The sequence below is a fragment of the Leopardus geoffroyi genome, chromosome D4 (assembly GCF_018350155.1).
Source record: "Leopardus geoffroyi isolate Oge1 chromosome D4, O.geoffroyi_Oge1_pat1.0, whole genome shotgun sequence".
NCBI classification, from domain to species: Eukaryota; Metazoa; Chordata; class Mammalia; order Carnivora; family Felidae; genus Leopardus; species Leopardus geoffroyi.
The window spans coordinates 86,294,737-86,311,879 of NC_059342.1; the positions used below are offsets into that span (position 1 = coordinate 86,294,737).

Sequence of the window (17,143 nt, forward strand, 5' to 3'; positions counted from 1 at the left end):
AGCTGCCCTGAAGGGACCCTCTGCTGGTCACCCCTTCCCTGGAGCCGGGAACAAGGGAAAATTCTCTCCCCATAAATACAGCAGCCCACAGCATGCCAAGGCCTGATCGTGGCAACTACCTGATGGCATGCCAGCTCTGTGCAAGGGGCTTTATGGAGGAGATCAAAATGGCCCAGGGAGGGAGGGTCTGTCATTACCCCAGCGGACAGAGGAAGGAAGAAAGTGTCAGGCAGTTAAGGAGCCTACTCAGCGTCACACAGCTGGTAAGGCACAACGCTGGCTGCTGATCCCCAGGCTTACTCTGCTGGGCCTTTACTGCATTTGCCACCGGGCCCTGGCAGCAACCCCAGGAGGTGGGTACAGGTACCACCCCCACTGAGGAAACAGGAGGCTGTGAGGCCCAGTGACTTGTCCAAAGTCAGCCAGCTGTCAGGTAGAGAAGCCTGAATCCACGCTGGGGGCTTGAACCCAGGCTCCCAGGGATGTGGAGACACAAAGGACAGTCATGCAAAGTGTTTCAGAGAGGCTCTTCCAGGGCTCCGACACCCCAGGAGACCGGAGGTTCGCCCGTCACTGCATTCTTGACACCCGCCACGAGGCCTGGCACACCGTGGCCCGCAGACAGAACACTGGATCAGATCCAGGACCCGCCAGGTTCTGAGCCCCATTTCCCTCCCCGAGGCCCCACCCTGGTAATTTCCTATCCACCCCAGGCCCCCATCTCCATGCTTTCACCTGTGCTGTGCCCCCTTGCAGAAGCCCCTTCCCCCCTTGTTTCCACAGTTCAAGGTCTTAGCCAAAAAAAGAAAAACACAAAGTCTTAGCCAGACTTCAAGGTCCCACTCAAATATCTCCTGGGATTGCCCATTTGTGCATAATTATAATAATAATTGGGGCCTGAGGGAAGGCCTGTAGCACTCACCCACTGCCAGGCACGGAGGCAGCTCCCATATATGCTAACAAGTATCCTCAACGTTATTTAACCCTCACCCAGATTTACTCTTGAACCCATTTTGTAGATGTGGCTCAGAGAGGTGAAGTGACTTGTCCAACATCACACAGGTAAGAGGGAAATTGTGACCTGAAGCCAAGCCATCCACTGTCCACTGCTCTATCCCAACACCTAGAATGGTGCTGAAACAGAGAAAGAGCTCAAAAACATTTGTAGTCTCTCTGCCAGGACATTCCCCACTCGCCTGGCAGCTGCCCGGGTCAAAAGGGGCACCTTGTTACCTTCTGTATCCCAAGCGCCCAGTGTGGCACGGGTTTGGGGACAGAAAAGTGGGTGTCTCATAGAGGCAGGGGTGTTAGGGGGCCAAGCTTGAAGCAAGAAGCAAACCCTGAGCTCAGGACGGCCTCTCTGGGCTTCAGTTTCCTTGTCTGTAAAGTGGGCATAACGTGACAGTTTCCCACACACAATCTCACTCGGTGATGAGGGGTCCTCAGGAGATGCTGACTTTTGTTGTCAACAAAGAACTGGGTGAACAATATAAAGATACATGGCTGCCATCTTAACCTTTGGCACCAGTAGAATCCCTGCCCCGGAGTGTCCCCTTATTAATGGACCAGTGACATATGCTTATAACAGGCCACTGGACCTAGGAAGGGCCCTCTAAGATGAAGTTCGAGCTCTGGATTGGACAGATGGGGAAACCGAGGCTGGGGAATAGGAAAGAAGCAACCTTGTGAGAACAGGGTGAAGAGAAAGCGGGGGGGGGGGGGGGGGGGGGGGGGTGCAGTCAGAATTCAGCACCCAGGAGAGGGAACTGGCTCTGGTCTGAGGGTCTCCGGCCTGGAACATTCTCTCAAAGCCCCCCTCAGCCTGGCCATCTCCTCTTCCTCCCCCTCAGGCTCGAACATCACCTCCTCGGAACCCAAGACAGGTCCAGTGCCCGCAGCCCCCACTTCTCCTTGGCCCTCTTCTCACCTACAGCTGCTGTATCCCCACGAAAGGCTCCTTCGACCCCACTCCCCAGACAGAGGCCTTGTTCCCGCCGTCTCCCCGGAACCCAGCTCGTGCCTGGCCCAGGTGCGTGCCCGATAAGCAAGTGCTGAGTGGGGAAGGCCACCCCCGGAGGGAAGGCCATCCAGTTTCGGGTGCCCAAATGGCCGCCACGGGCCCAAAAAGGAGGCTGAGGAGGGCAGAGGCTGCCTGGGGCTCCCCGTCGCAAAGGCAGCTTTGGGACAGGGCAGTGGGATTTCTCACAAAGCTGCCTTTAAAGCTCTTCTCAGTTGGCAAATATTTAACCACGGCTCAGAGACCCAGGTCTGCTGGGGAAGAGTGTACGGGAGGGCCTGAGGAGGGAGGCAGGTGGCTGAAGTGGGGCCCAGAGAAATGCCAGAAAGAAAAAAAAGGCAGACTGAAGACCCGCCCACCGGGGACTGCCCTTTCCTTTATACCCCGGGCAGCCTGGTGGGAGGAAGTCGATTCCCATCTTGACACAAACAGGGAAACAAAAGCCCTCTCATCTCCTCCGGGGCCCTCCCTCCCTGCCTGGCAGCACCGTACCCACAGCTCACAGTTGGCGGCTTGTTCCGGGAGCCCAGAACCCAAGAACACAGAGCCAAGCTGCGGAGGGTGGAGAAAGGGTGCCAAGGCCCCACCCCCGGCCCCAGCCAGGGCAGGACTGGCCTCTACCCACACCTACCCCGGGCCCACCGCAGGGTCCCCGGCACTGCGCCTGCTGTGGGGGGCACCGCTCCCACTCCTGGGGTTCCTCCGGGGGCTGGCGTTCTGCACCAAGCCCTGCCGTGGCCAAGGCCACACCCCACACACCCCAGGCCGAGGAAGCCATGACAAAAGGATCAAAGGGGGAGTCGAAGGCAGCCTGTAGGACCCCCAGAGCTCCGAGATGCTCCAGCAGGAGCAGCGGCCTCACACTGTGCACACCCCTGCTTAACTTCCCTGTCCCCCTCAGAGAGAGCCCTGGTTTGGGAACCAGACAGGTGCCAACAAAGCCCAGCTCCGTGGTCCTGTGGCCTCGCCTCTGAGCCCGGGTATTCTCCTCTATGCACTGGGGATAACTGGCTTCTCTCTCAGGCGGCTGTTGTCAACAGGACGGGCAAAGAGGCAGCTGATCTGTGACCGTGATTTTGTAAACACTAACCTCCATCCTCCTCACCCCCGCCCACCCATCCCTGCTGACTTCTGGGCAACACCCTTCTCCATTCCCTTCCTTTCATCCTCGCCACACCCACTGGAGCCCTCTAACCTGGGGCCTGGACACCTGTCACAACTGCCCCAGGCCAAAGGGCAGCAGCCCTGATTTCCTCAACACATGTCCAAGTCTAGACTGGAGACACAGGGCGCTCTGCCACAGCACCCTCACACTGGCCTGGACCCCACCCGTTTGAGAACCCACCACCAACTTTCCCCTCGGTGCCCAGTCTAGAGTTGGCCCTTGAGATGCCCAGGCAGACCTTCCTGACTGAGCCCTTCCTCTCTGACCACCTGGTAGCCAGCATCACTGCCCAGCCCCTCCCCATCGGCCACAAGACGCAGGAGCTGAGGACAGGACCCGGCGTGGAATTCAGGCCCTCAGAGCCAACCAAAATGACCGCTGGGGGCAGAGCCAAAGTCCAGTGAGGGTCTTGGGGGCTCCACTGTGCTAGCCAAGAAAGGTTTCATGTTGCCCTCATTCATCAACCATGCGGCAGTGGGCATTCAGGAAGGAACTAGACCAGCCCTTCTATCTAATGAGGGAGAAAGACTATCAACAAAACCGACAATGAGCATGGTAAGCCCCCAGTTGGGAGCGGCACGGGAAGTTACAGGAGCCCAGATGAGAGGCCGCTAACCTAGCCGGTGGAGTCAGGGAAGACTTCCGGAAGAAAATGGCGCCTGAGACATGAAGAGGTGCTAAGCAGGTAAAGGAGGAGGAGGACTGGGCAGGGAGAGGGTGCCAAGCAGAAGACACAGGAAATGCACAAATTCAGACATTCGAGAAAGCATGAATCCATTCCACAAATAAATGTAGGAATATCTTCTATGTCAAGAACGGTATCAAGGTTCTGGAATCAGATCTCAATTCAAGTACTGACTCCACCGCTCCTGGGCTGTAGGACCGTGGGCATGGGACTAATACTCTCAGAACCACGGTTCCCTCAGCTGTAAAACGGGAGGACCAGCAGTACCCATCTGGCCAGGTTGTCATACGGATTTGATGAAATGAGGAGATCTACAGAGCCTGACCAGACGGGGTCCTGTGTTATCAATAATGAGGCCTACTGATGGAAAGAAGTTCCATCTGCCCGAGCGTTGATGGCCAGGAAATGAGTGTTCAGGTGGGCACTGGGGTCTTTCACAAGCTCAGGGGTCCCGTGGTGTGCCCATCTGTGCAAACAGCAGTGCTCTGCAATGAGTTTCATGCCATGAAATGGGGGCCAGGAACGGGGAAACAGAACAACAGCCACTCAGTCTCTCAGGGGGCCACTCGGAGGGACGGGAAGGTGACATGCTTGGGGTCCCATCTTTCTGGGCCCTCATCCCTCAGGAGTTAACTAATCAGAAAGGGGAAGCGGAGGCAGAAACAGCAACAGATTCTGAAAGCAACTACGCAACAGACCGCACACCGCCAAACCTCAGCCAACCACAGCTCCTCTGCTCCGCGGCACTGCAGGTGGGCAAACTCCTTGTCTGAGCCTCCAGCTCCCACAGGGAGCCCCACAGGATGGACAAAGCTGGGGGAGGAGCTGGTGCCTGGCTGGCTCGGTCAGAAGAGCGTGCGACTCTTGATCTCGGGGTCATGAGTTTGCACCCCACGTTGGGTGTATGATACTTAAAATTAAAGAAAAAAAAATTGGAGTTGGGGGGGCACCTGTATGGCTCAGTCTGTTGTGTGCCCGACTCTTGATTTTCACTCAGATCATGATCCCAGGGTCCTGGGATTGGGCCCGTGTCAGGTTCCATGTTGGGCGTGGAACCTGCTTGAGATTCTCTCTCCCTCTGCCCCTCCAACCCCCTCCCCCCCCACCCCCAGTGCACGTGCTCTCTCTCTCTCTCCTTCTCTCTCTCTCTCTCTCACAAAATAAATAAAAGGAAAGTTAGAAAAAAATTTTGTTCAAAGCTAAAGGAAAAGCTAGATGAAAAAGTGCTTTGAAGTCCACAAGGCAAGACCATGTATCTCTCTCCTGGTATCTTGTATCTATACCTCTCTCTGTCTCTCTCTCTGTCTCTCTCTCTCTCTCTCTTTTTTCCTATCTTACTGCATTGACTAAGACATCCAGATCAATGATAATGAAAATTACCTCTAGGTTTCAACATCAAGTTTGCTCAGGCTTGCTCAGTATGTGACGAATGGCATATGAAGGGCCAGGTAGGGGCTGCTAAGGGAAAGGAGGGCAGACTTAGTTCTCCCCCAACAAAAGAGCTGGATAATTCCCTGGGAAGACAACTGCTGGGGAAACCCAGCCACAGACACACCCCAGCCCAATTGGAACCTGTTCTCAAGTGACCCACCAAAGACAGAACTCCAGGGAAGGCTTTCTATCTCAGATGCCCAGTGTGGGACAGGTGACCCTAAGAGGTAAACAGCTCCCTGTCACTGGAGGTGCGCAAGGAGAGGCCGGATGGCCACAAGGAGGCTGGAGAGAAGATTCTGTCCCAGGAGGAAGAAGAGGAGTAAAAACACAAACTTTGGGACCAGACAGGCTCTGCTACTGACTGTGACGTCTCAAGCCTCAGTTTCTTTATCAATAAAACAGGGAGAGGGGCACCTGGGTGGCTCAGTCAGTTAAGCATCTGACTCTCCGTTTCGGTTCAGGTCACAATCTCACAGTTCATGACTCTGAGTCCCCTGTTGGGCTCTGTACGGACGGTGTAGAGCCTGCTTGGAATTTTCTCCTTCTCTCTCTGCCCCTCCCTTGCACGCACACATGTGCATTTTCTCTCTCTCTCTCTCTCTCTCTCTCTCTCTCTCTCAAAATAAATAAATAAACTTAAAAAAAAGAAAAATAAGAAAACAAAACAGGGAGAAAAATAATACACACCTCGATGAGTAGTTGTGGGAACAAAAGCAGACACTGCATGAGACGTGCCTGGCACTCTGCCTGACTGTTGGTAAGAGCCTGATAAGTGCCAGCTGCTGTTCCAATAAGAACTAATCACTAATAAGTACCAGTTACTGTGGCCCAACCTTACCGGAAAAGGGCTAAATAAACTCAGAGATACAAATCCCACCCACTTCATTAGCCCGGTACCCTCCGATGCCAACCTCCTTTTCACCAAGCCCAAATCAGGCTGCCTCGGGCCCCAGAAGGCCCCCTGCCCGCCCATCTCTCTCACACACATGTATACATGCACAAACACCGTGGGCTGCCTCCCCAGGTCCTGACCGACTGCAAGTGAGGTGGGGACAGGGGGAGGGCTCCTGCCTTCTCAAAGCCAGGGAGGGAGAGACAAAGGAGACAAGGGTGGGGGCGGGGCTGGCTGCAGGGTGGTGGGGAGGAGGAAGATGAGCCAATATGAAAATTTACTCATGTGCTTGCTGCTGGGCTAGAAGGAAACCCAATCCTTGGCTGGAACGCCGGGGACCCTCAGCATGAAGAGGCTTTATGCAGAGAGAAGATGGAAAGCTTATTCAAATAACAAGACTCCTGTGGCCTGTCCCTGAGCCAGCAGAGGACGAAGCACCTGTCCCACCCTTGGGTCACCAGCTGCAAGTCTCCTCGGGCTCCAAAGGGGGCCAGAAGGGGAGGTATGAGGACAAATCCCCTCGGAGGCCCTGCCGGCCTCACATTCCTCGTTCCAAGTGCCTGTGTCCCCCCCTCCGCCCCCGCCCAACACATCTGTGCTTCATGGGAAACTCCACTCTACAGAGCTAAGTTCTATGCCTGCTTTCCCTGGGGGTCCCTTAAGGGATAGTGGGGACAGGCTCACTGCCTTCCCTGGAGGTGATGAACAGGCTCCAGGCACAGGCTCCAGGCAGCAATTCAGGGTTAAGAGTGGTGGGCCTGGAGGTCAGGCACCTGACTTCCACCTGACCTCGGGCAAGTCCCTCACCCCTCCCAGCTCTCCATCCTGACTGTCCAGTGAAGAGGCTGGACTCCTTTGCACTGGACCCTCAAGACCCTTAGCACCCTCCAACTGTGACTCCAGAAAGTGTTCCCTCCCAACCCAGGACCACACTGGCAGGCCCAGGGGAACGGGCTGTTCAGGCTTGATCAAACTGGTCCCAGTTCCACCTGCCAGGTACACTGACAGTCACTGCCCCATTTGGGTCAGAGCCCCCCGTTAATCATCAGCACACCTTTCATTTCATAATTAACTGTTTAGTGTCCCATTTTCCCCCATGAGGACAGGGACCCTGTCTGTCTCATTCATGACATACCCCCGGCACCAAACACAGCACCAGGGACAAATATTTGTCCCTGCAAGATTACACCAGAGCGCCTCGACTTGGGTCTCCCAGGCATCTTAAGACACAGGAGGAAGACAGGGCCAGAAAGGCCAGCTCAGGCCTGAGAACAGGTCCTTCCCAGCCCGGGGGGCAGTGTTAGCCAGGGGCCCTCCAATCCCAGTAAGGCGCTTTAAGTACAGGTGGGGCTGGGTCAGGAGCAGGCCAGGCCAGCCCAAGGTCACACACACATCAGCAGCAGAAAAGGTCACCACCCCCATTACACAAACCGAGCCTGGTCACCTAAGCTCAGATCCTCAGTTTTCTCTTCCAGCAGATTCTGTTAAATGATACAGCCCCTGAAATGGGTCTGGGAAACCAGAGCTGAGGAGGCCCTGCACTTGAACCTCCTCTGCCCGCTCCGGGCTGGCAGAACACCACGCAGAGAGGCAGGAGGCTTGGGTCTGCTGACTCTGACTTGGGGCGGACACATCACCCTGTTTCCATGTCCCCCGTTATAAGAAGATCCCAGCCCCACAGGACTTTAAAGTTTTTATCTTTTTTTTTTTTTTTTTTAATTTTGAGAGAGAGCGAGAGACAGAGCGAGCATAAGTGGGGGAGGGGGGCAGAGAGAGAGGCAGAGAGAGAGAATCCCAAACAGGCTCTGCACCATCAGCGCAGAGCCCTACATGGGGCTTGAACTCACAAACTGTGAAATCATGACCTGAGCCGAAGTCAGATGCTTAACCAACTGACTAAGCCACCCAAGCACCCTCCACAGAGGGACTCTGAATAACAACTGAAGTGTGGTGCATGAAGGGGGCCGCTCCTAAGGGCAGCAAGAACCACAGAAAACCACCAATTTCTGGGAAACTCTGGTTCCCCCAAATACCTGTGCTCTCTCTTCTTTGGGCCTTTGCAGACCCGCCCCCTTGCCTATGACCCTCTCCTCTTTCTGCACCCTTTCGGCCTCACCTAGACATTCCCTCCTCCAACAAGCCTTCCCTGACTCTCCAAGTCTGGGTTACTGCTGCTTCTCTGGCTCCCAAAGACACCCTGACCCTAGCTAGACAACCCTAGCCCTGGCTAGGGTTCCATGTTGGGTGTGCCCTCCCAAAAAGGGATCTATGGCAGGGGGGCGGGGCGGTAGGCTGCCTCCCCATCCCACACTCGCAGCCCCACACATGACCAAGCCTGAGCAGGCTCTCAAACAACGGTGGGGTCGGTAGATGAATCCCGTATGCAGATGCCCACAACCCACTGTTGGTTATGCATCAGGGAAATGCCTGAAAGTCATTATTTCTGGATGGTAGGAACACTGGTGATTTTCATTTTATTTTTTTTTTAATTTTTTTTTTTTAATGTTTATTTACTCTTGAGACAGAGACAGAGCGTGAACAGGGGAGGGGCAGAGAGAGAGACACACACAGAATCTGAAACAGGCTCCAGGCTCTGAGCTGTCAGCACAGAGCCTGACACGGGGCTCGAACCCACGACCTGTGAGATCATGCCCTGAGCCGAAGTTGGACGCTTAACCGACTGAGCCACCCAGGTGCCCCTCATTTTCTTCATTACTCTATTTTCTAATTTTTCTCTGATCATCAAATATTGCTTATATCACATCAACAATAAAAGGGGGAGCTCTGAGAAAGCTCAAAGTTGAAAGGCCAAGCCCCCCTTGGTGGGGCACCGGACCCTCAGGGCAGAAACCTCTCCTGAGGGTTTACTCTGTGCCAGGCACCAGGCATGGTCTCATAAAGCTCACCGTACGGTAAGCATGGCCATACAGTTGGGAAACTGAGGCACAGAATGCTGAGGTCACAAGAAAGACCGCCAGAGGGAAGCCCTGAGCACTGCAGAAAGGAGTCCTCAAGCGTGCTGTGCCTCACACACCTCCAGCAGCCCAAGTCCAGTGCTAAGCCGCCAGCACGTCACGCACATCGCCCAGGGGGTCTGCGGCGGCATTCCGGCAGGAACAGTGAGTAGAAGACACCTAAAAACTGGAAGACTGGTGACCGGCAGACTCTCCCAGTTGGACAAGAACCCACTGACCCCGCACCACCTCACTGGCCCCATCCACAGCCACCTTCATTGCCTGGCACGCAGAGACTCCATTCATGGAATCAATCTCAATCAAGTCTCTGGCTTGAACCACCACATGCTCCTCCATCCACGGCCACAGGTGCCTTGCAGGCTGGGCACAGAGCAGTGCCCAGGAGATGTCTGTTGCTACTGCCCGTAGTAGTAGAGGTAAAATCCTCTTTCTGAAGTCCAATTATAGGCTTCTTGTTGTGCCATTGGATATCACCTACCCATAGACATTGTTTCCCTAACTCCTTTTTTTTTTTTTTTTTTTCCTGTTGTAACCAATGTTTTAAAGAAATATAACCATTTGGGAGTGCCTGGGTGGCTCAGTCAGCTAAGTGACCAACTTCGGCTCAGGTCATGATATTGTGATTCATGAGTTCGAGCCCCAAGTCAGGCTCTGAGCTGTCAGCAGAGCCTGCTTCGGATTCTGTGTCTCCCTCTCTCTCTCTGCCCCTCCCCACCCTCTCAAAAATAAATAAGCATTGTTTTAAAAATTGTTTTAGGGGCACCTGGGTGGCTCAGCCAATTAAGTATCCGACTCTTGGCTTCGGCTCAGGTCACGGTCTTGCAGTACGTAAGTTCGAGCCCTGCGACGGGCTCTGCTCTGATGGTGCAGAGCCTGCTTGGGATTCTCTCTCTCTCTCCCTCTCTCTGTGCCCCTCCCCTGCTCACTCTCCCACTCAAAATAAATAAATAAGCTTAAAATTTTTTTGTTTTTAAAAGAATATAACTATTTGGCTGCATTCAGTAAATTCCTGGTGTGGAAGGGCCAGGCGGGCATCTCCAGGGGCTCTGGGCCACCTTTCTAGGGCTGCTCCTGCTGGTGGTGGGACTAAGGACCATGTTCCTCGGACAGCCATTTCCCATATAGCCTTTAGAGGGCCCAATGCTCTAATCACAGCCACCTCCGCACCCCATATGTCCGCCTGGGGATGCACAGAGAAAGGATTTCAGGGGCTACAAAGCCAGGTCAGCACTGCAGTGACACAGACCCTCAGGCCCTGTGTGCGGCCAGCAGCAGCACCCTTCCCAAATGGGCCCATTTTCCTGACAAGGAACTGGGGCACTAGGAGAAGGGACCTGGGCGGGTCCCATGGCCACTAGGAGACTGCTTCCTCATCTGTGACCAGAGGGCAAATAGGAGGCCTGGCAGAGCCGATCCCAGGACGGCACTCCTCACAGGACCAGCACGTGCAAGCTCACGAGGAGGGTGGGCATCTGGTCATGATTCACCCTCTGATAATTATTTAATTAATGAGCGACTGGTAACCGTTTGTTGCATACGTCTCTCCTGCCTAGCCTTGAGCTCTACACGGGCAGGGCCTGGATAAACTTGGTTTGGGTGCCAAGCACACAGTGAGCCCACGGTCAACACATGTGCTTCTGTGCCTGACGCGCAGTGAGTCAGCAAGGGCGCCAGAACAGAGTTGGGGGGGTGGGGGGGTCCTGCACCAGGGGGAGGGGCCGCCTGCCCAAGAGCGAATCCCTGGGCCCCTGCTTCTCCTGGCCTCACCCCTGAGGCTCAAGGACAAGAACAAAAGGCACAAAGCCGTGAGTCAGACAGAGAGGAATACACGCCTGGAGGAAGGAAGCTGTGTGTGGCTGCACGCACTCCACGCCTGAGGTCTCTCCACGCCTGCGGTCTCAGACCTCAGACGGTGGGACCCAAACCACTCCTTCCAGATGCACACAGGGGAAGTCACAACCAGCCAGGGCTCTGAACCCGCCTGCATCTGCCTCCCCTCTATAGCCCCCAAGGCACCCTCTCCACCTACCAGACCCTTCATCCAAACAGCTTCGGGGTCCCTACGCTGCAAGACCGTAAACCTTGTGATGACATTTATGATTCAGTCACGGTTAAGAAATTAAAACAATTTAAATTAATAAACGTTAATTATACCTATTGATTACGGAGCCTTTGCTGCGCCCAGCGCTGTGTTAAAGAAAGCATAAATGTAATTCATAAATACACGTAATGTAATTTAGCTGGGGAAGTATTATTATCACTCCCCAATTTACAACTAATGATTCTGAGGCATAAAGAACCAAAGTAACCATCCTAAGGGCATTTGGCTAGTAGCTACTAGAGCAAGCTCTGGCCTGCCTGGCCATACTGTTGACGTAAGGGGAGCCCTCGTGGAACTCATACCATAGATGAGAATCAACCACAACCACGGGAGGAGGAGCCTGGAGGAGGGACCCCACCCCCACCCCCACCCAGCCCTGCCATGGGCAGGACCCAGGGAAGGGTGTTTCCAGCTTCAGGGGGTTAGTCTGTGGGGTCCTGCAAGGCCTTTCAGAGTCCTGGAAGCCGACCTAGAGTGTCTCATCCAACCCCTTCCTTGCACCATGGGGGAAACTGAGGCTCAGACTGGCAGCTAGCCGGAGCTCCCATCCACAGAGTTGGAGTCTCAGAGACCACACAGGGGACTCAGGAAAAGGGAAGGAGAGCAAAGAGACTCTGCCCCTAATCTCACAGGAAGTCTGCTGGGCCCCACCCTGGGGGGCTCCAGGCCAGACAGGCAGCCCAGCCCCCACACTGCAGGGCAAGCCCCAGAAGCAGCGTTCTGTCTCCCGGCTTCTGCCTCCCGCTCAACAGGAAAACAGGAAAGCTGAGCCTCGAGGCCCCCGCTCCAGCCTGACGTGGGTTGGAGGCTTGTCTCCCAGGAGCAGGCGGACTCTCGGGTCACTGAGAAAGTAACCCTTCTGCTTAAGAGACGGGGCCCCGCCTCCAGCCACAAAGAAATGAAGTTTCTGTCCAGCTCCCTGTGTTCAACACCCAGCTCAAGGCATCCCCCACCCTCGTCACCCTCCTGGAGAGATGGGATCACCATGTTTTAGAGAAAGGGGCGGGGACCGAGGCCCAGAGAGAAGCCCCTTGCCCAAAGTCCCACAGGGGCCAGGGCTATGCTGAGCTGAGCCAGGAGGGCTGTCCCGCAGCCAGGCTGGGCAGTGACCCCCCCTCCCCGTTTCCCAGCAGCCTTAAATTGGGGAGAGGGGGCGTGAGGGGAGTGTACCGCTGTCTTTTTTAATCCACCACAACACCTCGCTGTCTGCGTGTGGACAGGCCGGGGCTGTCTCCTCAGACACAGGCCTATCTGTAAGGCCGGCACAGGGCTGCTTCTCTCCCACGGACGGCTTTGTTTGTTTACTCGGGTTTTCAAAATTATAACCTTTCCAGCCCCACCCGGGCCAGCCACGCCCTCCCTGACCAGTCGGTGCCGCCTGGGGCTGGCCATGGGGACAGGGATGGAGGGGGCCTTGCGCAAGGGTCAGGGCCCTACATTCCCGTCCCAGTTCTGCGGCCTCTGACACCCTAGGTATGTCCTCTGCTCTTTCTGGGCTGCAATTTACTCCATAACGAAATGGCAGGGGGTTGGTTGAGATGACTGCAAAGGGTCCTTCCTGGCTAGGAGGAAGAAGGGTCTAGGCCAGAAAAAGAACAGCAGACACTGCCCATCAGCAAGCTTGAAATCCAGGCCGAGGTGAGGCTGTGGCCCAAGTAGCCAGGAGTAAAGCTGAGGTAAACCTTCCCTGCTAGCCCAGCGGGCACCCCCCCTCCCAAAATCTTGTTGTCTTCTCTCCCCGCCCCCCCACTCCCCCCCCCACCAGGGAACATTTCCAAAAAATAAACAAAAACACAAAAACAAAAAGTGAAACAGAAGTACAATTGTCAGCTCACTCCCCCTCTGGATGTCGGAATCACCCCCGAAATCCCTGGCAGGCCAGGGCAGATGACAGCTCGCCCCACCCCACCCCCCGACTCCGCTAAAATGGAGCTGCCATTTTACCTAGCACCTTCCATGTGCCAGAACAACAGCTTCCCAGAATCTTCACATCCCAGAAGCAGGGCTCACCTTCCCGTTTTACAGACAGCTGAGGCACCAAGGGAGAGAGCAACTTGCCCAAGGCCACAGGGCTCATGGTGGCAGAAGCCAGCTGCCTCCCAGTCAAGACCAGACATGCTGCCTCTTGAGCTGGGCTGACCAAGTGGTTTAAACCAACATGCACTTTGGAAAACATAAAGATCCTCTATCTTTGTAACGGAAACCACATCACATCCAGCTTGATGGAAACTTCGGGGCTGGCACGAGTCCCATGAGATCGGGGCTCATGTCACTGCTTCATCCCCACCACCGGGCTCAGGTCCCACATAAGACAGCTTCCAGAGAGGGCTCTTCCTTCCAGAGCAAGATGGCATCAGGCAATAAATATCACACCTTCCCCTTCAATGCAGCCATGGCCTACAGGCTCCAAGAGGTCAGAGCTAGAAGGGCACTATTGTCCTAGTGACCCATTACACAGATAGGCAAAGCGAGGCCAGAGGGGAAGAAGGACCTGCCAGAGGTCACCTGGCACCAGCACTGAGGCCCTCACCTCCCAGTCTGCACCCGTAAATAGCTGCTAGCAGGTAGGGGGATGAAAGGCAGGTGGAGCACAACAGCGTGAGAAGTTTCCTGCCCAAGGGACTCTTCTAGAAGATTCTGGCTTAACAAACTTGGCTGGACACAAACAGCTCTGTTCAGCATGAGGCATGAGGAGGCTGGACAGCTGTTACAGTTGGCTTGGCCACAGATCAGTGGGTGGGAAAGCGGGCTTCACACTTTGCAAACCACAATGGATTCTTCCTCTGTCCCTTCTGGGAGCCCAGTTACCCACTGGAGCCCACACCCTGCACTTTGGATCACACCGCGAGGAGGGACAGTCCTGGCCAATGTCCTACCGTGGACCATACACACAGTAATGACTAATGCCAACAGGAGCCAATGCTTTCTTAAACACAAAGACTTCTACCCACATTACCCCATCGATCCCTCACATTACCCCATCGATCCCTCACAACCTCGCAGGTCTGGGCTCTGGTTGCACCCACTTCACAGATAAGGAACCTGCAGCCCAGCGAAGGGAAGACACCTGACAAATGACAGGTAGTTGAGACAGGATCTCAAAACCAGGTCCCTTAGAATCCAGGCCCAGCCCTTTCCCCACTGCCCTTGGAAGGCAAGAAGGTTCTCCTACTCAGAGCTGCCTAGGAAGGGCGTGAGTTTCACGTCATTGGAAGAACAGGAACAGAGACTGTAGGCCTTGAGGAAACAACCCACAGGATCCATCAACCCCACAGGGCTGACGAGAACAGAGGCCAGCTGTCCCCAGCCTTGCACATCGCCATCGCAGAGGACTGGTTACTCCAACTCCCCCAGAAGCACTGTCCCCTGATGTGCCCCACTCCCATCTCACTGGTCCAGACCATCCCTCACCCTGGGCTCTCCTCCTCTCACCAACCTTGCTAACCCTCCCCAGGACTTTCGGGACAAAGTCCCCTCCCCTCCAAGGCCGGCCCCTTGGTTCCCCCAACTTCACCTCAACCCCCCCCACCCACTAGGCCAGCCCCTCTCACACCTTCCCACAGAGGACCTGCCCCTCTAAGAACACGCCTCGCTCACCCTGCAGAGGGGCGGCCAGCCGGGAAATGCATGTGGGCCAGAGCCAGGGAAAAGCATGCGTCACCGTGTCCTTGTGCCTGGTACAGTGCCTGGCACATAGTAGGTGCTCAGTAACTGCCGACTGGAAGAATAAAAGAAAGAGGGGCGCCTGGGTGGCGCAGTCGGTTAAGCGTCCGACTTCAGCCAGGTCACGATCTCGCGGTCCGTGAGTTCGAGCCCCGCGTCGGGCTCTGGGCTGATGGCTCAGAGCCTGGAGCCTGTTTCCGATTCTGTGTTTCCCTCTCTCTCTGCCCCTCCCCCCGTTCATGCTGTGTCTCTCTCTGTCCCAAAAATAAATAAACGTTGAAAAAAAAAATTAAAAAAAAAAAAAAAAAAAAGAATAAAAGAAAGAATGACCAAGGGCACCTGGGTGGCTCAATCAGTTAAGCGTCCAACTTCAGCTCAGGTCATAATCTCATGGTTCATGGGTTCGAGCCCCGCGTCGGGCTCTGTGCTGACAGCTCAAAGCCTGGAGCCTGCTTCGGATTCCGTGTCTCCCTCTCTCTCTGCCCCTCCCCTGCTCGCACTCTCTCTCTTTCTGTCTCTCAAAAATAAAATAACATTAAAAAAAAAATTTTTTTTAAAGGAAAGTACAACCAAGTGCATCTGGGGCCAGAGCTCACCACACCACTGTGGGGTCTCATAGGCACACAGGTTAGCAGGACCAGGCTTGAGAGCCGCAAGGCTAGTCCTGGACACATGTGCCCGGGCAAGGGGGCGTGTTCCCATCTTTCTGTCTGTCTATCCTCCATGCCTGCCCAACGTCAGGCAGTGAGGACAGTGCTGTTGAATGATGTTGAATGATTCTGCTATGTTGCCACAGCCTCTGCCTCACCATCCTCCAAGGTGTCCAGGGTCACAGGATGGTGCTCCTCATGCCAACTTCCTGGGGACACACACAGGGGGTAAGGGTGCCTAGGGCCACAGGACCAACCTGGCACATCTCCCTCCACGAAGTGCCCCTTATCACAGTTACCATTCATTACGTCCTCACCACCCCCGCCCCCCACACTGGCCCTGTGCTGCACCACCCAGGGGCCATCACTCTTGCCCTCACACCCTAAGAAGACAGCACTCTCATCCACTTTCACACAGAACACTGAGGCTCAGAGAGGGTGACTAACTTGCCCCGAAAACACCAGTCCCTCCAGTGGCAAAGCTGGGCCTCAAACCCGAGCAGTCTGACCGCAAAGCCTTGCCTGGAACCTCTCGACTCCCTGCTTCCTGCAACTTACCATCCACTCTGCCGCTGGGCAGGCCCCTTCACTTCCGTAGCCCACAGGTAATGCACCTCTAATGGACAGTTCCCAGGGGGTGGAACCAGGTGCCCAGCAGAGGTGGGCACCGCCTGTTCTTCCAGTTTTAAATCTGTGAGATCAGAAGATTGCATGCATGAGCCTTTCTGTGACTCAGGCCCTAAAATTCTACCAGGAGAGGGGCGTGGCTCCATTCCACCCTCGAGGGTTTTAAAGTTAGGTATCTGCCTTCCTCTTTCCTTCAAACTCTGCCCAGCGCTGTGTAGAGAAAACCCTTCTTCCTCAGGCCGGGAAGTGAACGGGGGCGGGGCAGAGGGTAAGGAAAAATTGGCTCAGGAATTTCTGCAACCGCAGGGTGATGCCTGATGCCTGCCTTGCAAGGAGACCCAGGGTGAGTGAGTCATGAGCTATGCCTGCAGAGGAGGAGGAGGCCACGCAGAGGAGAACAGGACTGGTCAGAGAGTGACTTGAGTCCCAGACTGAGTAATGTCGGGAGGGATCTATTTGTGCAACCCACGGGAGCCTCTGACACATGCTACTCTGTTCCTCTCCCAGGCCCCCTACCCCCACCGCCTGCCTCTCTTTGTGGCCTTTTCCACGTTGCCTTCCGGCCCAGTCTGGGCACCAGGAACTGTCTAGTCACTGTGCAACACGGTTTTAACAGCTAAGGCCTTAGACTCCCGAGTCGGGACCTTGCCGCTGCCTTGCTCTGCCCCACCTGTAAAATGTGGGGATAGAGCACAGAGGGTAAGGATGCAATTGAAATAATACAGGTAAAGGAAGGCCTGGCACGTAGCAAATGCTCACTTAAATGATGTCTAATCTTACAGGTACCCAGGTATCATTCAGAGCCTGATATGGCCACTCCCTGCTCTATCAGCCACCATTTTCAGGCAGAAGACATATCAGTGGAATCTGCATGGGCCACAGGCTGGCTGGCGAAGCACTCAAAAGCCAATGTCATTAGTCCACGTCCCCAGCT

The 17,143-nt window shown here is 55.1% G+C and overlaps 1 protein-coding gene across 4 annotated transcripts in view; it reads right to left on the minus strand.

Moving 5' to 3' along the window:
• Positions 1 to 17,143, minus strand: part of NIBAN2 (niban apoptosis regulator 2) — a 54,204-nt gene that overhangs the window by 31,084 nt on the left and 5,977 nt on the right. The window contains exon 1 of one of the 4 annotated variants that reach the window (XM_045468421.1): positions 5,248 to 5,278. The exons of 2 other annotated variants lie outside the window; for them this stretch is intronic. In XM_045468421.1, coding sequence (XP_045324377.1) covers positions 5,248 to 5,263 — 16 coding nt within the window. In that variant the 5' untranslated portion in view covers positions 5,264 to 5,278. Of the gene's footprint in view, positions 1 to 1,927; positions 2,103 to 5,247; positions 5,279 to 17,143 lie in introns of those variants that run through there. One more of the 4 variants, XM_045468418.1, reaches the window with a different exon arrangement.